This window comes from Camelus dromedarius, chromosome 3, assembly GCF_036321535.1.
Source record: "Camelus dromedarius isolate mCamDro1 chromosome 3, mCamDro1.pat, whole genome shotgun sequence".
NCBI lineage: Eukaryota > Metazoa > Chordata > Mammalia > Artiodactyla > Camelidae > Camelus > Camelus dromedarius.
The window spans coordinates 115142835-115168229 of NC_087438.1; the positions used below are offsets into that span (position 1 = coordinate 115142835).

At 40.1% G+C, this 25395-nt stretch overlaps 2 protein-coding genes across 2 annotated transcripts; one reads left to right on the forward strand and one right to left on the reverse strand.

The window, feature by feature from the left end:
* Positions 1-10622: 10622 nt before the first annotated feature.
* Positions 10623-11567, reverse strand: LOC105093540 (olfactory receptor 2T29). Its single transcript, XM_010985410.3, has one exon. It carries the CDS (start codon positions 11565-11567, stop codon positions 10623-10625), a length of 945 nt encoding a protein of 314 aa, XP_010983712.2.
* Positions 11568-17022: 5455 nt separating this feature from the next.
* On the forward strand, positions 17023-22061 carry LOC105093541 (olfactory receptor 2T3). Its single transcript, XM_064478969.1, is given in 3 exon segments — positions 17023-17065; positions 21055-21638; positions 21641-22061. Coding segments are annotated over 3 exon segments (1020 nt in total). The 3' UTR covers positions 22034-22061.
* Positions 22062-25395: the final 3334 nt, after the last annotated feature.

Below are 25395 nucleotides of genomic sequence, written 5' to 3' on the forward strand. Positions count from 1 at the left end.
TATCAAAGCATGTTTCTCTTTTGTTCTAAGACTTTTACGGTGTCATATCTCACATTTTTGTCTTTAAACTCTGTTGAGTTTAATTTTGTATATGATCTGAAGGGCGGTTCTGATTTCATTTTTTCACAGGTAGTTGTGCAGGTTTCCCAACACTGCTTGTTGAAGAGATTGTCTTTTTTTTCTGTGCTATATCCTTGGATCCTTTGTTGTACATTAATTGCCCATTTAAGTGTGGGTTGATTTCTGGGATCTCTGTTCTGTTCCCTTGATCTCTGTGCCTGATTTTCTGCCAATACCATGCTGTTTTGATTACTGTAGCATTTAGGTATAGTCTGAAGTCTTGAAGGGTTACACTCCAGCTTTCTTCTTTTTCTTCAGAATTGCTTTGGCAATTCAAGGTCTTCTGTGGTTCAATATAAATCTTAGGATTATTACTTTCAGTTCTATGAAAAATGCCAAGGGTAACTCTATAGATTAATCTACAGATTAAATCTGTAGATTTTGGGGGGGTGGTAAGGCCATTTTAGCAATATTAATTATTCCTATTTCAGAGCACTAGATTTTTCCATTTCTTTGAATTAGCCTCAATTTCCTTTATCAGTGTTCTATAGTTTTCAGTGTATAGGTCTTTAAATGCTTCATTAAGTTTATTAAGAGTTAGGGGGGTTTTTTGATGCTGCCTTAAATGGAATTTTTACATTCTTTTTTCCTGATATTTTGTTATTAGTGTAAAGAAATGTAACAGATTTCTGTGTACTAATCTTGTATCCTGCTATCTTGCTGAAGTCATTTATTACTTCTTATGGTTTTAGGGAGGAGAATTTAGGGTTCTTGATATAGAGTATCATGTAATCTGCAAATAGTGTAAGTTTTACATCTTCTCTTTTAATTTGGGTCCATTTTATGTATTTTGCTTGTCTGATTCCTGGCCAAGATTTTCAATACCATGTTGAATAGTAGTGATGAGAGTGGACATCCTTATCTTGTTTCTGAATCTAGTAAGAAGGCTTTCAGATTTTCAATGTTGAGGATTTTGTTACCCATGAGTTTGTTGTCAGTGACTTTTAATATGTTGAGGTATGCTATTTCTATACCCACTTTGATGAGAGTTTTTAATCATACGTGGATGTTGAATTTTGCCAAATTTTTTTTGCCTCTCTTGAGATGATTGTGTAATTTTTTTTCTTTCCTTTTGTTAATGTGGTGTGTCACATTGTTTGATGTCATATGTTGAACCATCCTTGTGTCTCTGTATTATTCCAGCTTTATCATGGTGTATAACAGTTTTCATGTATTGTTGAATTTGGTTTGCTAATATTTGTTGAGAATTTTTGCATCTATATTTATCAAAGATATTAGCCTGTAATTCTCATTTTGTGTAGGGTCTTTGTCTGATTTTGGTGCTAAAGTGATGTTGGCTTCATGGAATAAATTTGGGGTTGTTCCTTCCTTTTCAATATTTTGGAATAGTCTGAGAAGGATAGATATGAATTCTTTCTATATGTTTGGTAAAATTTCCCAGTGAAGTTACCTGGTCCTGGTCTTCTGTTGGAAGGAGGTTTTTTTTTTTAATTACAGATTCTGTTTCACTCCTAGTGATCAGTCTATTCAAACGGTCTATTTCTTCTTGACTAAGTCTTAGCAGTCTATATGTTTCTGGAAATTTTTCCCTCTTCTAGGTTGCCCGATTTGTTGCAATTGCAACTGCAAATATCTGTTCATAATATTTTCTTATGACTGTTTGTGTTTCTGTGGTATCTGTATCAGTTGTCATTTACCCCCTTTCCTTTCTTATTTAGTTTATTTGGGTACTCTCTTTTTTCTTTAGGTGAACCTGGCTAGAATTTTGTTGGTTTTGTTTATCTTTTCAAAACAAAAAATTCTTACCGAGGGCCTGTTTGCCCAAGTTTCTGTGTTTATCCGCTGTGCATTCTTATGGAGCCTCCTCATGTACACATTGACAATGTCTGCTGTGGTTTGACCTACAGCACCATTTGCGTGCTGACTGTGGGCTATGTGGCTCCCCCAAGATCATACCCCAGGCCCTGCAGATTGTCTTTGCACTTCAATATCAAGCCCTGTCCCTGAGCCTGTCTGCTTGAGATTTTGTGCTTAGCCACTGCACATTCTTGTGGCGCTGCCTGGTGCATGTGCGGACAGTGTCTGCCCTGTTCAACTGGCTGCTCTGACACCTGCAAGGACAGTAGTTTCTACCGTGCTCCCCAGATCACACCTCAGGTGCCTCAGCCTGTCTCTGAATAGCTAGACTAAGTCTTTGCCCTGAAAGTGAGGGAATGGAAAGCGATATTTCATGCAAGTGGAAATGACAAGACAGTGAAAGTAGCACTACACATATTAGACAAAACAGACTTTGTCTTCCATAAGGACAGACAAAGAAGGGCACTATACAATGATTAAGAGATCAGTCCAAGAGGATGTTACACTTGTACGTATATATGCACCCAATATAGGAGCACCAATATTCATAAACTGAACCCTAACACAAGTAAAGGGGGAAATTGACAATACTACAAAACTAGTAGGAGAATTTAATTAATTTAACTGACATCAACAGACAGACCATTTAGCCAGAAAATCAGTAAAACAACAGAGGCCCTAAATAACACCATAGATCAGTTGGATTGCATTGATATCTAAAGGACACTACAGGATATCCAAAAAGAAGCACACATTCACACACACACACACACACACACACACACACACACACACACACACACACAGAATACACATTATTTTCAAGCACACATGGGACATTCTCTAGGATAGATCACACAGTAGGTCACAAAACAAGCTTCAACAAATTTAAGAGGATAAAAAGCATTTTAAGCATCATCTAACCACTGCAGTATGAAACTAGAAATTAACCACAGAAAGAAAAAGTGGAAAAGAACAAACATATGAAGACTAAACAACATTCTACTAAAAAAAACAATAAGTCAATAATGAAATCAAAGAGGAAATCAGAACATATCTCCACACAAATAAAAATCAAAGCACATCCTTACAAAAATCTATGGGATGCAACAAAATTAGTTATAAGAGAGAAGTTCATACTGATAAAGGCATTCCACAAGAAACAAAAAGTTTCAGTTCTGTGAAATATGCCCTGGGTAATTTGATATGGGCACATATCCAGAAGGAACCCTACTTCAGAATGACACCTGCACCCCAATGTTCATAGCAGCACTATTTACAATAGCCAAGACATGGAAACAGCCTAAATGTCCACCAACAGATGACTAGATAAAGAAGATGTGGTATATTTATACAATGGAATACTATTCAGCCATAAAAAATGACAACATAATGCCATTTGCAGCAACATGGATGTTCCTGGAGAATGTCATTCTAAGTGAAGTAAGTCAGAAAGAGAAAGAAAAATACCATATGAGATTGCTCATATGTGGAATCTAAAAAAAAAAACAAAACATAAGTACAAAACAGAAACAGACTCGTAGACATAGAACACAAACTTGTGGTTGCCAAGATGGTTGGGGGTGGGAAGGGACAGACTGAGATTTCAAAATGTAGAATAGATGAACAAGATTACACTGTATAGCACAGGGAAATATATACAAGATCTTACAGTAGCTCATGGTGAAAAAAAATGTGACAATGAATATATATATGTTCATGTATAACTGAAAAATTGTGCTCTACCCTGGAATTTGACACAACATTGTAAAATGACTATAACTCAATAAAAAAAGTTAAAAAAAAAGTTTCAAATAAACATCCCAGCTTCCCACTTAAAAGAATTAGAAAAAGAATAAACAAAACCCAAAGTTAGAAGAAGTAAGGAAATAATAAAAATCAGAGAGGAAATAAAATTTATATTAAAAACAATAGAAAAGATCAATAAAACCAAGAATCTTTTTTTGATAAGATCAACAAAGTTGACAAATCTCTAAACAGGCTCACTGAGAAGAAAAGATAGAGGCCCCAAATAAAATCAATGAGAAATGTATGGGTATAAGAAATATATGCATATTCTTTATGTATGAATTTAGGAGAAATCATTATCTATTATGAGATTTATCAGGATTTTTCATGTGGGTGCATCCCTGTGTAGACTGCATGTCCAATATCTTTGGTACAAGGATTGTTTTTGATACGGACACCAATCACAAATTTCCTCAGGCTATACTGGTCATTATCACCTTGAGAGGAAGTGTGGTTTTTGTTGGGTGTTCTAAAGCTTTGTAGGATGTGAAGTGAGACTTTTTCCCTGCACTGTGGCTGCTGCTGGCCTATCAGGGGCATCATCTGCTCCTCAGTTGTTCAAGTAGAAGCTCTGAGGTTGGAGCTTGATTAGGGCCTATTCCCCATGAGTGCCTTCCCTGTCCCAAAAGGAGGGGATTGCTGAAGCAAGGGAAGCCTGGGCACTCACATAGGACCGATTCACTGCCTTTGTAGGCATCTGTGGCTCTGTTTAGATGCAGCCCAAAGTTGTGTCCCTTTCCCTGTTTTGTTCATCCTAAATCTAGTGCACATCTGTAGTGTGGAGTGTGTAGAGGTGTGGCACTTGTTTAGCTAGGGCTGTGGGTCACAGTGTTGTGGTTGCACGAATTGAGGGGGCATTCTGGGTCACCTCTGTGGCAGTCTTCTCCCAAGACCTGTTTGTCCCAGATCCAGTGATAAGCTTCATTGTGGTGTGGGGGTGTCAGAGCTTTGGCTCAGCTGGGGGACAAACTATGGCATGCTCTCGTGATCCCACCTAAGTGTGCACTGACAATGGCCACCTCCACGGCACCTGGATCACATGCCAGGCCTCCCCAGTCTGTGCATAGCTAGACTGAGCCTTTTCCCAGGAGTCAGTTGGCCAGACCTTGCACCAAGCAGTGGCGAAGAGTGAGCAGGACTAGAGCATTTGACCCATTTGAATCGCAAGAGCATGAGAGGCAGCAACCGCCAGTACAAAGCTCTCTTCACCTTGATTCTTGGTAAGCCAACATTCGTGCACTCTCCAGTAGAATCTACGTCTCTCTAGCTCTTCTATCTGTCCCATTGGTTCTCCCAGCAGCCAAGATGGCTTGTCTCCTCCATGCGGTATCCCAGGACTAGGATACCCAGTCTGTGACTCAGTCTGGTGCAACGGTCCATCCATGCAGACTTTCTCTTTCTTTCACATTTCTCTTGCTGGCTGGGGGGAGTCCCCATCCTACACTTATTTTTTTCCATCTCAATCAGTTACATGGAAACCTTTCTTGCAGCTTTTGGTATAAACGATTTCTTCTACCAGTTTCCAGTTAATTTCCGTAAGAATTGCCCCACGTGTAGATGTAACTTTTATGTTTTTTGGTTTTGGTTTTGTTTTGTTTTGTTTTTGGTGTGTGTGCGGAGTGATCTATGTCTCCTACTCCACCATCTTGGTCCCTCCTCCTCTCATCAATGTTTTGCAGTTCCTCGTGTACAGATCATTAACCTCTTTGGTGACATTTATTTCTAAGTATTTTACAGGTTTGATGGTATTGTTAAAGGTATTTATTTCATAATTCCTTTTTCTGATAGTTTGTTTTGAGTGTACAAAAACACAACTGACTTTTGTATGTTGATACAGTATTCAACGAATTTCATGAATTTGTTTACTAGGGCTAACAGCTTTTGGTGGGTTATTAAGGTTTTCCATATACAAGATCATATAATCTGCAAACAATTAATTTTAATTTATTCTTTCAAATTTAGCTGTCATTTATTTCTTTTCCTTGCCTAATTGCTCTGGCTAGGATTTCTAACACTTTGTTAAATAGGAACAGCTAATGTGAACATCCTTGTGTCTTTTTTTTTCCGATATTAAGATTTAGCCCTTCAATTGTTTAATATAATGTTAACTATAGATTTGTCATATATGGCCTTTACTATGTTAAGGTAGATTCCTTATACACCTAATATGTCAAGAGTTTTTATCATGAACTCATGATGAGTATTGTCTAATGTTTTTTTTTCCTCCATCTATTGAATTTATCACAAGTAGCTATTTGCCATTCTGCTAGTGGGATGTATTTTATTTGCTGATTTGCTTTTGTTGACACATCCTTGTAAGGCAGAGAGAAATCCCACTTGATCCTGCTGTATAACATTGTGATGTGTTGTTGAGTTTTGTTTGCTGGTATTTTGTAGAAAAATTTTTGCATCTATGCTCATCATGCATATTGGGCAGTGATTTTTCTTATAGTGTCCTTTTTTTGGCATTGGTATCCAAGTAATGCTGACCTGGTAATGTGAATTTCAAAGTGTTCCCTCTTCTTCAATTTCTTGGAATAGTTTGAGTAGAACTGACATTAATGATTCTTTAAATATTTGTAGAATTTACCAGTGAAGCCATTAGTTACTGGGTTTTCTTTGTTGGAAGGGTTTTGATTACTACTGAGACCTCATTAATTATTATTAGTCTCTTCAGATTTTCTATTTCTTCATTGTTCAATCTTGGCAGGATGTATATTTTTCAAAATTTATTCATCTTTTTTAAGTTATACAATTTCACAACATATACTTGTTTATATTAGTTTTTAATGATCCTTTTTACCTCTGCTCTATCCATTCAAAAATTCCTTTTCCATTTATAATTTTATTTAAATTTTCTCTGTTTTCTTAGTTTTGCCAAACATTTACCAATTTTATCTTCAAAGAATTACCTTGGTTTTGTTGATCTTTTCTTTTGTCTAGTCTCACATTTTTTTTCTGCTCTGATTTTTACCTTCCTTCTGCTAACTTTATGATGTTTGTTTTATTCCTCATTACTTGAGGTGGAGAGTTCATGTAAATTCCATGGCTGTCTAGGACAAGAGGTATACATGGGGAAACCAGAAGAGAGATGGAGAAGCCAGGAAAGAAAGAGACTAGGGAAGTTGTTTAGCGAAATAATAACTTTGAAAAGTTCTCACACACACCAGGGAATATAGAAGAACAATGGAAATCCACAATATAAGTTCACAACTAGATGCATGACCCAAAAAGGAATGGAGGAGACAATCTGTTTAGCATCTGGCTGAACTCTAGCATTTCTTCAAGCAAGAAACAAAGACTGAAGCCAAGTTGTAAAGGCATGTTTCAATGGTGCTGCATCACATTGCTAAACTGGAAAAAAATCAGCAGACTATTTTTAGGGTATGTTATTTGTTGTTCTCTTTGCTAGTGTTATTTGGGGGAGGCTCCAGATGTTGAAGGGAATATCTGTTGAATCTGTATGTGACCATTAACTAAAGAATTTGAGACTTCAGGGACCACACTTAACAAAATATGTAGTCTTTATTTTAACGATAGTTCAGAAAAAACACTAAACAAAAAAAATCATAAACCCCCAAAAGTAGCAACAACAACACATTATGAGAAGAGAGAAGAATCTGATTTCAAAACTCGCCATATTATAATATTCAAAATACCCAGTTGTCAAGCAAAAAACACATCTGAAGAATGCAAAAGAACAGAAACTACAGCCTATTTGTTAGAGAAGGCAGATATCCAGACATGAGCAGAGAAAGGGAGGCACGGGTCATGTGGCAGGAAACCATACATCTTGTGAACAACAGGGGTCCTCGGGCAGACAAGGAAAATCAGAGCTTCTGGACTCACAAAGCCATATATCTTGAGATGACAGGGGTCCTGTAGACAAAGAAAAGTGGAAAAGATGGGAATCTCCAGCATCCAAATGTAACTTTTTGTTCATTGTGCCTTTATTATAATAAAAATTAGTCTTCCAGATAAGAAGTACCCATCATGCACTTACGCCATGACACTTCCGTTCCAGGCTAAATAAGGGGAAAAAAAATCCCTCTTTCCCTTGGGAAGGTGAAACTGGGATAAAAATAAGGGAAAATGACCCCAAACTTTTTCCTCCTGAAGAATATTCCATCTGTTCATTTTTACACCCTATATAACCAGCTTGCCAAAGAAATTCTGCCCAGCTACACACCTGAGTCTGCCTGCTTGCCCCTTGTAAGTGTTCTATTGCTCAGTAAAAACTCACTTTGCAAGATGGCGGGGTAGAAAGATGTGGTGCTCACCCTCTCCCAACAAAATCTACACCTACATATGGAACAAATCTCACAGAATATGTGCTAAAGTTTGGTAGAATATCTCTTATAGTCATAAATATAAGAAAATCCTCACAAAATTGGGTAGGAAAGAAAAAAAGAAAAAGGCAAAGGAAATCAGTGCAGGACCTGTCCCCTGGGGAGGGAGTGGTGGGTAAAGGAGGAAAAGCTCCCTCACTCTGGGAAGCCCCTTCTCCTCTCCATGGGGAGGTGAGTGGGGACAGAAAGGGAGCTTCAGAGGCTTGGAGGAGAAAGCAGCAGCCGCTTCGCAGACAGAACTAAGGGAAACCAGCATAGAGTGTCCTTGCCATCCCTAGACCAAGACAGAAGCCAGTGGAAGTGGGCTGGGCCGGGCTGCTGGAGCGGGGGCTTCCACAGACAAGCCCAGGGAGAGGACTGGGGCTGGCTGGGCAGAGGCAGCCTCAGGGGACTGGATTTGGGTGCGGGCTAAGGCTAGGAGAGTGTGCAAAACATCCTGGATCCCCCCACAGAAAGCACCACTGCTGGTTCATGTGGGGAGAGGGGTGCGATGCAGCCCTGCCATAGCAGCCACCTCCACTAGCCCAGAGGGCACTTCTCATCACCATTGTTGGTGTGTTTTCTCGAGAGCAGAGGGGTGGGATTCAGACACAGCTTGTTCTCAGCTTGCTCTGGTAGGGGCACAATTGCTGTTGCACAGTTCCCAGTTGGAGATGGGGCTGAAACTTGAATCTGTAGCCAGGGATCCTGTGACTTTGGGTGGGACTGAGATTTGATTTGAGCCCCAGGCAGTGGTGGAAGATTTGCACCACTGGTACCTTTGAGGACCCATGCCTTTAGAGAACCAAGCAAAGTTCTGTGCACAGCAGGAGTGGGTCTGGCATTAACAGTGAGCCTGCGTACCATACATGGACAGAGGGCTGGGTCCTGGACTGACATGGTGGCTCACAGTGAATCTAAGTATGTGACTGCACATGCACTGCTGTGGGTCCTAGTGTCTCACACTGGCAGATCTGCAGTGGTGGCTCTGTGGGTGCAGAATCTGAGGGTCACCAAGCTGGATTGCTAACAGTCCTGCAGCTGAGGTGGGGACAAGGGCAGTGCCAACGGATGGCACTTTCTGGTGGGTATCTCCTGTGGAGGAGTACTCAGTGGCTTCCCTTCCAGCAGAAGCACTGCAGCCCTGCCCACCACACACCACAACTCAGAAATGGGTCTGAAAGCCTCTATTCCAAAAACTGGGGGGCAGACATGGCCCCTGTCAGGGGTGTGCCAACCACAGAGCAAAGAGGAGGCCCCGCTCAATAACCAGGGCAGGCTTTGGTCACCATACACCGACCGCACCGCCAATCAAGGTGATAACGGCCAGCACACGTGGGGAAGACATGGCAACTAAAACAGCCCTTTCGACAAAAATATTAGGCTCACATGGTCTACACAGGGATGGGCCAACTTAACAAAAAAACCTTCAAGATCACAATAGAAGGCTGTTACTTCTAATTTCAGAGACTCAGAGAAATAAGCAAAATGAGGAAGCAGAGGGACCACTCCCAAATAAAAGAACAAGAGAAATCCCCTGAAAGATCCAACAATGAAATAGACCTCGACAGTCTACTAGATCCTGACTTCAAAACGGTGATGATAAAAATACTGAAAGAAATGAGAGAAACTATCAATAGAAATGCAGAATACTATTAAAAAAAAGGAAATAGAAACGATGTTTAATAGATGAAGGATTGAATGTTAATGTTCTCCTTTGGCTCGATTGTATATCAAGTCCCATACTTCAAATCTCAGCCCAATATCGTCTCATGCAGGGAATATTCCCTAAGCCCTCCTTCCACTTGAAGTTAACGTATTTTTCACAGCACTTTATGTGGCCTTGGATTTCCAATCTACCGCAAGGTACTAAGCATTTCGGAGAGGGAACCCTCCCTAGATGCTTGCAGAGTTGGATCACGAGGAACCAGGTCGCCCTCGATAAAGGCAGGCACAGGACTTCTCTCTCACAGTAATGAGCAGCCACATTAATACGAGCATGATTTCTAAGATATGTCTCTTACACTGCAACCAAGCAGAGAGCAGGAAATTAAAAAAAAAAAAAAAGGAGAAAAGTCTGTTACTTTATTCTTTATTTTTAAATAATTCCAAATACACAAACCAGTACTATGAATAAAACTGTGCAATTAACACATACAAACTTTCCCTCGGTTCTCTTGTTAACATTGCACCTCTTTTGCTTCATCACCTTTTTGTCTACTCTCTCTGTTCAGCTGCACATCTTATGATATTTTCCTCCTTATTTTAATTATGTGTGTCCTAAGAACATGAATATTCTTCCATACAATCACAGTACAGTTTTCAACTTCAGAAAAAGTGTAACGTAGATTCACCACAATAGCAAAAACCATTTCTGTATACAAGGAGTATAAGAATGGGGAGTTTTCCAGCACAGGGAAATAATTCCTCTAAAATGGATGAATATGAGATGACACATCATGGTATTAGAGTCTGAGGAATAACATTGGCATAAGACCATAAATTTCTGATGTGTGGAGTGAAGAAAAACCAATACTATGAAAAGTTTTACTTCACAGTTTTCTGAAAGACGGACACCTCATTCAACATCTTCTTTAGAGCCCCCGTGACATCCTTATTCCTCAGACTATAGATTAAAGGGTTTAGCACAGGAGTGAGTATGGTGTAAAAGGCAGATACGACCATGTCCTTCTCAGGGCTGTGGTAGGAGCTGGGGAGCATGTAGGTATAAACGGCAGCCCCGTAGAAGAGGATGACCACAGCCATGTGGGAGGAGCATGTGGCAAAGGCCTTCTTCCGGCCCTCGGCTGAGCTCATCCTGTGGATGGTGAGGAGGATGAAAGAATAGGAGCTTGAGATGACTGTCACAGGGATGAGGAGCATGAGGACACAGCACAGGTACATGAGTGTCTCATAGAGGGAAGTGTCTGAGCAGGAAAGCTTCATGACAGCAGGGACCTCACAGAAGAAATGATGGATCTCCCTGGATCTGCAGAAAGGAAAGGTCATGGTGATGGGTGTGAGCATAAAGCCGTCCACCGATCCCAGGATCCAGCAGCCGGACACCAAGAGGAGACACACACGATGGCTCATGAGAACAGAGTAACGGAGCGGATGGCAGATGGCCACATAGCGGTCATAGGCCATGGCAGCCAGAAGAAAGAATTCTGAACCTACTAGAGTCAAGTAGAGAAACATCTGCATCCCACATTCAGGGGCTGAGATCTTATTCACAACCAAGACTTGGTCCATGAGCATCTTGGGCACGGTGACGGAAATGTACATCACATCCATGAGAGACAACTGGCTGATGAAAAAGTACATGGGGGTGTGGAGGTGGGCATCAGAGTGTATCAGAAAGATCAGGAAGCTATTTCCAGACAGGGCCATCAGGAAAATCACAACAACGACCACACAAAGGAGAGCTGGGTGCTTGGATTGACTGAAGAGCCCCACGAGGATGAAGTCCAGCTGTCCAGTGTGGTTGGCCATGGGGTTTCACCTAGAGCACCAAGGAGAGCTTTGTGATTAATAGATCAATCATGGGATATGACCACCTGAACTGAATGTCTGGTAAGCTTGTGGGATGTGTCTCTGTGTGTGTGTGCATGTGCGTGTGCACGTGTGTGTGTGCGTGTGGGTGTGTCTGTGTGTGTGTGTATGCATGCACAGCAAGCCAATTGTAATAACAGAAGACTGTGCCATAGGACTGTAACTTTGGGGATTATAAAATACTTGAAATTCAACAAATTTACTGAAAGACAAGGAATTCACACCTATGGGTCAAAAGAATTGGTTACTGATAATAAGTTTGCCAAAGTTCAAGGTTGTGAGTTTTCCTGATAATCAACAGTGTCATTTATCAACATGTGAAGAAATTTACGGAATCACTGCCCTATGCAAACACAAAAAGTAAATTATTGAAAAAAATAAATCAACCCCCTGTTTCTACAGTTTTTGTTGTTGTTGTTGTTGCTGTTGTTATAAAAATCAGAATTGAATAAACCTCTCTGGTTTCAGGACCCAACTGGATTTTTAAAATAAAAAAATCTTAGGGCTGCATTCCATATAAAATGAATTAGCAAGTAACTGAAACACAATTTGAGGAAATCCACTACAGAACCTTGAGCTCCCTTTGCCTGCAGGTTGAGGCCGTGCTCTGAGGCTCTGTGGTTGTGTGGGGCCAGTCATGCATCCACAGAAGCAGACTGGGTCTTCACCGGTGACCAAGCCCTCAGATACCTTAAGGACCCCGAGTGAGGAGGCCAGACTCTGAGGGTGCACTGTGGCTCTGGGTCCAGATTGTTCTCTACCCACCATTGCTTTGTCCACGCTACATACAAAAGGGGATAATAATGTGATCTCAGACATGGTTAGGAGTAAGGTTAAATTATGAGAATGCTTGTATCATTACCAGTTACAAGCCAATAAGCACATATATTGTTAACAGGTTAATATGCACAGTAATTATTATGCAGAATCTATGTGAGAGATGGCTGTTACTATTACTGCTTTACGATATGAGATGCATTGCTTTAGCTTGCTAGTTTTATCTGGCAGGTAAAAGAATTTTTATTTTATTTTATTTTATTGAGTTATAGTCAGTTTACAGTGTTGTGTCAACTTCCAGTGTAGAGCACAATTTTTCAGTCATACATGAACATACATATATTCATTGTCACATTCTTTGTCACCGTGAGCTGCCACAAGATCTTGTATACATTTCCCTGTGCTACACAGTATAATCTTGGTTATCTATTCTATATGTACCTGTCAGTACCTACAAATTTTGAACTCCCAGTCTGTCCCTTCCCATCCCCCTTCCCACTGGCAACCACAAGTTTGTATTTTATGTCTATGAGTCTGTTTCTGTTTTGTATTTATGTTCATTTGTCTTTTTCTTTTCTTTCTTTCTTTTTTTCTTTTTTTAGATTCCACATATGAGTGATGGCAGATAAAAATTTGAATTTGATTATTTCTGTAGCCCAAGACTACACTACATATAATCTCAAAATTTATGTAAATACATACAACCTACATAAATATGCAGTTATATAAATACAAATATATAAATATAAATAAATAAATAACATATATTTATTATTTAACTGTGGTTAAGCAGAATTTTATGGAGCACCTGATCCCTGTTCTGTCTACTACATGCTTCTCTAAATTCATCTTCTTAAAACTCACGCTATTTGTTCTAAATCTCAGGGTGAAGAACCAGCATGGGATGATCACTGCCATTTACAAGACAAGGCTTTCATTGTTTTGTGAACATCATCTGCTTTATTATCTTCAGCAATCAGTTTTTTTATGGAAACAGAGATGCAGAGAGGAAAACCAAAAAGTACTGAGAAGTCTACGACTCTAATTCAACCTTCTTTCTCTATTTTGCAGTTCACAGCCTACGTGTTGGATGCTGAAGACAAATGAAAGAAAAATACTTGGCTACCCCTAAGGACATCACACTCAGTCTGTTCAAGGACGCATGTTATATAAACATGATTTAAGTAGAATTTTAAAAGGTACAAAATAAATTAGAACAAAAGAAGCACAATGCATCTTAATAGAACCAGGAATAGCTTTTCCTACAATTTCTTTTACGGATATTAGACCTTTGCAACTTTTTAATGTATGACATGTAAAGTGTTAAATTTTACAAGCCCTTACAAACAAGAAAAAAATATTGGCCCCTCTTAGAAGAGTTTACAAGTCTTTCTGATGCAGGGCTATTGCAGGAAGAATTTCCGAGTTTCAAATATATTTCACACTCTTACAATAATTCCACAGATGAGTTAAATATTCAACTTATTAACAGTCCCATATTCTGGAGTGCTGAAGCAGTAGGCAACACTAAAAATTATTCTGATGCCTTAATATGAATATCTAACAAATCTTGGACATGTTGCATTAAAATAGATTATTTCTGTCAAATTCCACCTACACTGGTAGATGAAAACGGAGCTCTGTGCAAAATTTAAAAACAATCTGATCACCTGAAGACACACCGGTGGTTGAGTCTATTTGTGGTCAAATTCAAGTAAGAACTAGTGCCGTGACCAGCACATGTGAAGACCTCAGAGCTGTTGGCTGAATGAATGAAGGGAGAGCGGGAGGGCAGGTGGGAGGCACTGGGTAAAGCTCTTTTGCACTTTGGTAAACGCCGATTCTCCGGGATCAAGTCACACTGAGCAGCCCACCTGGGAAGCTAAACAGTCGAGGGAATACTGTCCGTACCACACAAGACAGTCAGCTTCCCTGTTCACTCTTACTTTCCTCTACCCAACTGACTGAATTCAACATGAACAAAATACTGCCTGAGCTCAAAATTAACAAAATAGTGTGTGTAATAGAGAAAGTACTAATAATTCTGGGAGAATAAGATCAAGTCTTTATTTGAAGCTGACAGCATCCCAGCAATTATTCTATTTCTTTACCATGTTTTTCTCCCCAGCGGACTGTGAGGCACATACTCATTTTATTCTCTCCTTTTGTAGGTTAAATAATTCCCGTTCCTGGAGCATCTGCCTACGTCACACGGTGCCCCTGCAGGAGCACTCACGTCTCAGCTCAGCTGTGGCGACATGCAGTGCCTGTTTGCCAGGACCCAGCCTTCCCTCCGAAGCCTACAGTTTGGGTATTAGCCACCCGCTGTCACGTTCTTCTGCGAAACATACATGATATCGAGACATTTGTTTCAGTGTTATTGCTACCAGAAGTAGTCCACTTTCAATGTCAAATTACTGCTTTTCCTTCTGTAAAATGTCAGCCTCAAACTCATCATACAATAATAAAGGAGGAATGTATATTCCTCAGTCTGTATAGAACCGGAAATCCAACCCCATGTCATAATACGCTGCAGTAAATAAATGTTATTTAAAAGATTCGAGGGGAAAAAAAACACATTTGCATCTTTCCGTAGAAATACATGGTAGAGAAAACATGAGGAAATATGGTCTAGAATTAATCAAATGTGGCAGAAGTGGAACACGTCAAAGCCAATAGTTACCCTTTGGTCCGGTCGCCCTGTCTTCCTATCTGATTGGCCCCAATAGCAGATGGTGCCAAAAGCCTCATCAAGTTGGGACAATGGAAAGTGGCCACAGTCTACTGTATAAAGAGAAACAGGAGCATGACGTCATCCCTGTGCCCGTTAGCAAATGGATAATAATTTTCTGTTGATAAATTCCCTCTGGGACCCTCAACTAGACTGCAATTAAGAGTGCTAGGAAAAGTCATACGTATTTCTGTTGCACCTTTCTGAATTTCTTCTCATGTCTTTTAAAAAATCTCCTTTTATTATTAAACTAGAAATCTTAACCAACATTAACAGTAATCTCAAGTCTTACCATTATCAGTAAATTCTTATCTATGAAATAAATGTTAGTTTATGTATGTTAGTTACATATGGCCTTAGCCTTTTCATATTAAAACATATCTTATTATATGTATGTGTATATATATATATATATATATATACATCCTCATTTAATCTTCAAGAATATTTTATGAGGTACTGATGCTTTTCTTAATATTTCACAGATACAGGCTCTGGAACTCCCAGTCTAACTGATGTGTCAAAGCCAGCTTGCTATTCAGTGCTGTGGTTGACACTAAAACTGACGTGATCTCCTTTACATCTTCATCGGAATCACTCTTCATCAAATAACTGACTTTACTCTTTCTTCTGAATTTCAGTTGTGGTCTGTGCTGCTTTAATGTTGCACTGCATTTGAATGTCAACATGGGCCTCAAAGGAAAAGATAAAAAACAGATACCATTACAAAGAAGCCTCAAAAATGAACCATAAGCTATTCTCAGACTAAAATCCTGCCTTAATATTTACATTCTGCTTTGAGACTACACATATTGATAAAGTGTATACCATACACCAGGCAGTTGGAATTGACAAGTGAACAAGACAGAAGAAGCCCACCTTCATGGAACTTGTAGACAAACCCTTCTGTGCCTTTTTCTATATGTGTGTTCTCAAAATGTTGAACATTTTCCCATGCCGTTTTTTTGTCCATGGCATCCTTGTACAGACAATGTCTTCTGTTTGTAAGGCTCACATTTGGGGCTGGAGCCCCCTGTGTCCTCCACCGTTTCAGGCTGCAGATGATTTGTCCTAACCCCTTTGTCAGGTGAGGACCATGCGGGAACTGCAGGATCCAGGACCCCAAAAGCAGTTTCAGCGGCACTGGTGGGATGCAGGCCTCTGGGCTGCAGCAGGGAAGGGTCCCCATCAATAGCCCCAGAATGTAGCATCTCCAGCAGCTCAGCAGTGAGGGACCCATGGGCCCCAGTGTTTGGTGAGGACTCCTGGTCCTTGGGTGACAGCACCCCCTTTCCTTCACAATGTGTGATCAGCAGCAAGAACTTCCATGTCCCCAGGCGTGAGGAAGTCAGAGAAACATAAAAAATGATATTACACATGCACCCAAGTGCCAGGTCTGCAGGACAGGGGCTTCAGAAGGACCAGGGCTGATCAAGGTGTGTTTAAGGAAATGGTCTTTTAAAATACACACATGAAACTCACAAGAGTGAACATGAATTTAGAAAAAGAAAGGAAGTCATAACAACAAATGGTCCCCTTTTCTAACATCTCTTTGAACAGCTTACCAGACATGCTCACATCATCTTGTGTCCTGACTTGGAGCCTCTCTTCCTCTTCCCACTCCAACCACCCCATGACTTCCAGCAACTGTCAGCACTTAGAGGCACACAGGGTGTGAGGCTCCAGAGCTTTGGCTCTCTTAGCTCCCGGTAAATCCTACTCTGAAGTGTCATTAGAAGATGGAGAGAGAGGAAAGACGTGACAGGCTTGGGGCTATAAGCATCACCATCGGAGGTTTGATGGAGAATGAATCTGGGAAGCAAGAATGCAGAGAGGGGTTTGATGAGTGTTGGTGAGACATGTAGTGAGTGACCGAGCGAAGGCACGATGACAGAGGTGTTAACCGTAGAGTTCTGTGGATGCACTCAGGGTACTGGGGCAGGGCATGTTGGAGAGGAAACTTAGAACTGAAGTTTGGGACTCAAGTCTCCCAATAGACATACAAATAGAGACAATGCAGGACCACTGGGTACCTGAATCAAAATTTCAGCACAGAGGAGAGTCCTGAAGTCATGGGCTAGGTGATGACCAATGCATGTGGGAAGGAATGAGGTTGCACAAGAAGGGAGGACAGAATTCTTACACCAGGAGCCAGAGCAGATAAGGTTAAGTTTCCATACTATCTCCTCTGTTCCAATCATCTATCACTAAATTTTAAAAAATATCTTGTTTAATTGATGTTAATTATGATACTTGTAAACATCTGATGGAACAGTTAGCCTTCTTTTTTTATTCTTTTTTTAAAATATATTTTTATTGAACTAAAGTCAGTTTGTAATGTTGTGTCAGTTTCTGGTGTACAGCACAATATTTCAGTCACATAGGAAGATCTGGCAGCCGTCACATGGAAGTTTGGAAAAATACTAAGTCCCACTTGACTTTGAGAAACTGGCATGGGTGGGGAAATTGGAATCATGGCATTGTCTGAGAAACTACTTGCATTGGATACCCAAAATGGGACTGTCTTAAGACTCACAGAAATGTCGGTGAGACTTCCACATCAGGAAAAGCTCCGCTTTCTGCAGAAGCCACATCTCAGACCACAAGAAATAATGTTCCCCATTTCACTTCCATTTTCCTCATTTGAATGAGACTCCTGTCCTTGTAAAACTCTAACCTAGAATAATGAAAGGATGGTGCTTCTGGGAAACGTAGTATAGGACCCTTAGATAGGAGTGGTGGAAGGGATCACACGGGAAAAATACAGGATCCTGACACTGCCCTTGAAATTGACCGGCTCACAATCTGTGTTTGAACTGATTATGAGCCAATGTATTATTTTCAGCCTATGAAAACTGAGAAGTCCGCTTAGATAATCCCAACCTACTTTCTCTTAAGTATTTGGTTTTTTTTTATTATTGAGTTATATTATTTTTATTATAGTCAGTTTACAATGTTGTGTCAACTTCTGGTGTACAGCACAGTTTTTCAATCAGACATGAATATACATATATTCGCCTTCATGCTCTTCTTCACGGTGAGATATTACAAGATCTTGACTAAATTCCCCTGCGCCACACAGTATAAACTTGTTCATCTATTCTGTATCTACCTGTCAGTATCTACAAATCTCGAACTGCCAAGTATTTGTAATCTCAGAGATGTTTTAACTCATCTGGTGTTTAAATTCCACACGATACTGCCTTTCTGAAATTCAGATTTGTTTTTACAAGGAGAGGAGGGAGAATAAATAAATAAAAAGCAGAAAAATATTATAAGCTGGAAAATACAATTCTGAACTTTAAAAATGTACAGTACCTTTATGGAAAAGGTAGATATATTTGGTTTTTGGCAGCTGCAGCCCTTAAATGACAGACACGTTCAATTCCCAAGTGTACCATGAGTGGAAAGTTACAATATAAGGGGCAAAACAAATGAAAAAACAAAAAGCAAACCGGTAGATTCTGAGAGAGTCTTTTAAAAAGGAGAATTCCAGGGTTGTGCTGATGCCAAATGGGGGTAATATGAATAAATAAGAAACATGAAAATTCCTCCTGACTTTCCTAAGTCCTATTAGTTTTTATGTTTGTTCAACACTGCAAAGGACTCAAGAAGAGACATTTATGTCAACTCCCTAGAGAACACAATGATGTAACTTGCCCACCCTGCCTGCAGGATTTAAACCTAACTTCCCTGGCCTTGGAATGGTAAGAGCAGATTCATTCAGCTGGTGTGGCTCAGATTTACTCTCTGGAAGAGCAAAAAAGGTGGAACCAATGGTATGTACTCTAATTGCCGTGTTTGTCTTTTTGCCGGAATGTGGCTTGTTAACATGTCTCTTCAGAACTTTATAAAATCCCCCCAAAAATAAGGAGCAAAGTGCCTGATTCTGACTTTAGATTTCCTGAAATCCCAGGTTTTTTTTTTTTTTTGACCTAGATGCACTGCACCATGCTTTGCTTCACATTTCCTTTTGTCTCAGTTACTATGTGATTTTTTTTTTTCCTCTGCAAATTTCTCTCACCTGGTGTGCAGCAACTCTGCAACTGACCAGACCTCAGTCAGACATGGAGCTTCTGACTTTTCCATAATATAGAACTTAACTCTCTTCTTAACAGAATCATTTTAGGACAATTGTATCAAGCATAATTCAAGCAGTTCAAATGGGAAGTTAAACACTGAAATATTCAGGCAAAGCCCAGTTGTTGAGCAAAAACTGCTAATTTATAGAAGGTAGAATTTTACTTCTTTTGTGAGGAAACTGAGATGCAGTACCGGGGGGATCACTATGCTGGATTATAGGAATGTAGCTTTATGTTTGGTTTAACACAACTGGTCCGTGTACTCATTTATTATTATTCATTCATCCATTCACTTAGTCAGTCAGTCAGTCGGTCATTTATTCATTCACTGTGCATAGAATACCTAACGTTCTAGACAACTTGGGGGTAAAATGCAACAGCAAAAGGAAAAATAATTATTTTAAATGTTTTTCAACTGAATAATTGCTATGTAGAACATCTGTAAGCTTTGGGGTTTTTTTCTTATAAAAAATCATTTCTCTGTATGAAACGTAATACAATAAATGCTTTAGACTTCACTTTGAGGGGGAAGAAATAGCTCAGTGGTACGAGGGCCTGCCTAGCAGGCACAAGGTCCAGGGTTCAATCCCCAGTACCTCCACTTAAGAAATGAGTAGACAAATAGACCTAGTTACCTCTTCCCCTAAAAAAAGAAAAAAAAAATAGACTTCACTTTGAAGTTGTGAGAAGTTGTGAGAAGTTGTGAGGGGGATCAGCCATCAGACTGCTGCCCTCCTGTCCTACACAGACTCTCCTCCGTCTTCCTCCCCTGCACCAGATCTGCACACCTCCTGACATCCTGCTCTGTATCAGGTACGCACCCCAAGGGCCTTCCTCTGTGCTAGATCGGCACCTCTCCTGTCCTGCAGCAGGTCTGCATCCTGAGTGATTTTTCTGCCCTGTATGAGGTCTACTCCCCTCCTGTCCTTCCCTGCACTAGACCTGCAACGTTCCTGCCCTCCTCACCCTATACAAGGTCTGCACCCTGAGTGCCCTCCTGTCCTGTGCCAGATCTGCACCCCTTCTGCACTCCCGTCCTGTGCTGTATTTGCACCCAACTGGTCTCCTCCCCGTAAAGGTCTGCACCACGCCTGCCCTCCTGCCCCGCACCAGCTTGGCACCCTGAATGCCCTGTCTTCCACCAGGTCTTCACCTGAGCTGATCTACCCAGCCTCTCCACTCTGATGCCCCTCATGGTCCTGTTTAACAGGGCTTCATCATTCAAGGAAAAGTTGAATACACTGAATCATTTAGCAAGGGAAGGGGAGTTCACAGATTAACGGAGATATATGATGGCAGAAAATATTTCAGCTTTCAAGTTTTCAGCAAACTTCATTTATTTTCAACTCATTAACGATATTAATATTAACATAAGCTTCAGCTTTCAATACGGTCATTGAGTCCTCAATGGGCAGCTATGTCCAAAAGTGGAGTAGGGACTTAGTAATGAATGACTTCATTCAACACTCACATTGTGTTACAGACTAACGAGTGGTTCCTACTGCAGCTTTCTAACCATGCCAAGAGATAAGCTCTTTTATATTATCAGTTTGGGGAGAAATTACGATTTACAGAGTATATAATACCTTTTGTATGTATACAGCTCATAAGTGGTCACCTCTGCAGGCTGATTTCATAATCTACTTTAGACTTGGAGCCAAACTGCATCCTGGCCTCTCAGAGATTTGAAATTTTGATTCTACATTGATACAACCTCATATTTGAAAAAAATAGCTTAAAGCAATTTTCTTACTGGAAAAGGGTTAAGGAATTCGTGTGCATAAGAAAATTCTAAAAAAAAAAAAAAAAAAGATTCTTATTTTCTTCCTCAAGTGAGAACTCTTAACCAAGACCGTGTGCTCAGGGAAGCAAAATTCACAGAACCAAACATCAAATGCTGATTTCATCTTGGTGGGCCTCTTTGGTGAAACCAAGCACGCCGTCCTCCTCTACACCGTGACCTTCATCTTCTTCGTGATGGCCCTCGCTGGGAACACCCTCCTCGTCATCGTGATCCACCTGGAGCCCCGCCTGCACACCCCCATGTACTTGTTCATCGGCCAGCTCTCCCTCATGGACCTCATGTACATATCTGTGACTGTGCCTAAGATGCTCCTGGGCCAGGTCACAGGAGATCATACAGTTTCTCCCTTAGGCTGTGAGATCCAGATGTTTTTCTATCTGACTCTCGCTGGAGCTGAGTTTTTCCTCCTGTCTGCTATGGCGTATGACCGATACGCTGCTATCTGCAGACCTCTCCATTACCCCTTGCTGATGAACCAGAGGGTCTGTGAACGCCTGGTGTCTGCTTGCTGGTTCCCAGGAGTGGTTGACAGTTTGCTGCTCACCCCCATCACCATGAGCTTCCCCTTCTGCCAGTCCAGAAAAATCCTGAGCTTCTTCTGTGAGGCTCCCGCCTTGCTGAGGCTCTCTCCTGCGCCGACGTCTCCCTCTACAAGCTGCTCATGTACCTGTGCTGTGTCCTCATGCTCCTCATCCCCATCGCCGTCATCTCTAGCTCATACGCCCTCATCCTGCATCTCATCGGCAGAATCACCTCAGCAGAGGGCCGCAGGAAGGCCTTTGCCACCTGCTCCTCTCACGTAATTGTAGTGTCACTCTTCTTTGGTGCTGCCATCTACACCTACATGCTTCCTGGTTCCTACCACACGGCTGAGCAGGACATGATGGTGTCAGCCTTTTACACCACCATCACGCCTGTGCTGAACCCCCTCATTTATAGCCTCCGCAATAAAGATGTCACAGACGCTCTGCGGAGTATGACGCGATCAGGGCTGAGCCTAAGAAGGCTGTAAATGGGGATGCCTCTGTCCCTTTTATGTTATTCCTCCCCTCCCTGTTTCTCCTCGACTTTGTCCCCCGGTTCCAGGGCCTCCAACAACGAATCCGGTTATCTTTCTTCTTTCTTAAGCATGTGGCTTATCTCCTCCATACTGCGTACACATCACAACTTAATCTCCTTAGGTTTAATGTCCTCATACCCCTATGCGTCTGTGAGGCAATCGCTGACGTAAAGAAAAACAGCACATAGTCCCTTTTAAGTGGTCTCCCGTCCAAAGTGTTTTGGTCATTCTGGTATGAGACTTCAGCATGAACACCTTAACCCTGAATGTGGCTCACTCAGAGGAATTCGGATCCCAGCTTAATCCTGGAGGGAAAATTGGGGTTTCCCTTACTTTGCAAAACCCCTTAACTCACAGTTCACATGTGGCAACCAGAGGTCCAATGAGTGCTATTAGATCTCAGTAAGGACAATGAACACTTTTTTTTTCCAAATATTGAATGTGAGATTTATGGTTTAAATACCAATATTTTCAATATTATTTGACCATCAAAACTACTTAGATCAAATGCCAACCCATATGAAAGTTCCAGAGAGGTTCACCTAACTTCACAGTTCATAAAATATGTAAAAAAAAAAAATTTAAAGAAATTTCTTACTTAGTTTCTTTGTGCTATAATTTATCGTAGAAAGTGCCCTACCATATTTAGACTAAGTATAACAGCCTTGGAGGAGGATGGGAATTTCGAGAATCCTAATCTTCTTAGCTGCTTCCTTCTGAAACAGGGAGAATGAACAAAAAGAGTTTGGAATATTCACCAGTTATTACCTCCTTTATTGTATATCATTCTACAAATAGAATGTCCATAAATCTATGCGTAGCATCAAGGCACTGTTGCTTTCATGATAAAAATAATTTGTGTGTCTAGTGTTTCTGGGATGTGAGAAACTAGGGGAAAAAATACATTTACTCTGATTAATATGCAGGGAGGAGTTTGGGGTTCTAAATTGTTAAGTAACTACCAACTGGCACAGAACCTTGATCTTATCATCAAGAGACAGACACCAGGTGTTTCTATCCTGCTGGACTTCAATAAACTGCCCTATTGGATTTACCTTCTAACATGGCATGCCAACTGAATACTTTTGATTCTCATTTATGATTATTCCTTTAGTGCATGAAAATAATTTGTCTGAAATTGGAAATAATTCCACGAAGTTAGGGGCAAAATGCAGTGAAAAATAAGAGATGTTTTTCTAGAGGTAGGTAAAATTTTTGCTTTAGAAATTGGTGTGATTAAGAAAAACAAGACTATACAAAAAGCACATTAAACAGAGGTAGTTACCCTTTTTATTAGCTTATTGGTATCATTTGATCTCTTTTTTTTTTTAATTTTTTTGTTGATGTATAATCATTTTACAATGTTGTGTCAAATTCCAGTGTAGAGCACAATTTTTCAGTTATACATGAACATATATATATATATATTCATTGTCACATTTTTTCTCCGTGAGCTACCATGAGATCTTGTGTATATTTCCCTGTGCTATACAGTGTAATCTTGTTTATCTATTCTACATTCTGAAATCCCAGTCTATTACCTTTCCACCCTCCGCCCCCTTGGCAACCACAAGTTTGTATTCTGTCTATGAGTCTATTTCTGTTTTGTATTTATGCTTTGTTTTTTTTTTTTTTGATTCCACATAGGAGCAATCTCATATGGTATTTTTCTTTCTTTTTCTGGCTTACTTCACTTAGAATGACATTCTCCAGGAACATCTATGTTGCTGCAAATGGCATTATGTTGTCAGTTTTTATGGCTGAGTAGTATTCCACTGTATAAATATGCCACACTTTCTTTATCCAGTCATCTGTTGATGGACTTTCTATAAGTTTTGTTTTTAATGAGTGTCTGTTTTACCTGATTGTCATTCAGGAGCATAGAGTGCAAAGAAAAACTAAAATCTTGAGTTTGAATTTACCCATAAATTGGGGGTCTGTTGTGATTAGATGGAATAAACTGAAAAGGATTCGTCTTGAGTTTAGTTCAGGATATGCCTCTGTAGTTCTCAAGAGCTGTGTGACATTTTTGGGCTTGCTTAAGCCCTCACAGTTGCCTTACATCACTTTTGAGAAGGGGAAACCAAACTGCTTCCCTTTCTCAGGTGTGACTCCTTGAAGGTGGCTTTGCCTAAGACTCTACCTCTGTGTGTCTGCTCTGCTCCGTCAGGGACATGAGGACACCAGTGTAGACTTTGTCACTTGGGAGGAGCTCAGCAATTGTCTGTTGAATTAAAGAACAGTATTCCTGGTCTTTTTCATCTTCCAGTTGGACAATTCCACTTAAGTATTCAATTAAACTATAAAACCACATTTTAAAAAGCTTATTTTATCTTTTTCTCACAAATCGATTATTTATCCAGTATCCTTTGATTTAATATAAATATCATTCTGCTTATCAAACACTTTGAAAAAAGAAACTCTCCATACACAGTTGAATCATTCAATCTTTTATTCATCTTAACGGATTATTTTCTATGCCACAGATGTTGTGCAGTTCACAGGGGACACAGCAGTGGCCGGGACACAAGCCCTTACTTCAAGGGTTTTATTTGCTAGTGGAGGAGAGAGCTGTACAGACTTGAGATCCCAGCCATAAGAACTAGGAGATGGCTCCACCCAGAAAGCCCCACAGCATCTAGAAGGGAACCCCAGACTTGAGCAGTGATCCTAAAGTAAAGATTATATATGTGTAAAGAGACAAAAGAACGTTTCAAAGAGAGGACCAGCACCTGAACAGACATAAGGATAAAAGAAGCAGGGGAGATACCCCGAAGCTGTAAATACCAAACTGAGTAGGTATGTACACTAGAATGAACAGAGAGACATTGAGAATACATATTTTATATATTAAAATAAACGAAATATATTAAATATATTAAAAGAAATTAAATGTGCTTTATATATTAAATATAATATATATATTTAAAATATCTTGTCATTCAATTTCCAATTTCTATAAATCTAGAGTAAATAGTATACAATGAATTATATTCATATATAATTAAATGTATACTAAACATACTCATGAATAAATATGAATTTTACAATGTTTACTGTAGGATTAGAGTAATTGGAGACTGGAATAGGGCAAGAATAAAGGCAAACATACCTAATAAAAGTGGTTGTACATCTGAGGGGAGAAGTATGGGGATGCCCTACTTTCATAAACAACAATTTGAAAAATTTCTGAATGGTCATCCTAAAAGTTTTTCTATTCTCCTTTTTAATATTTCCAACTGCCACCTTGAGATGTACTATATTTTACTGAAAGATGAGCACAAAATATTTTACCTTTAGTCTTCTATATTCTT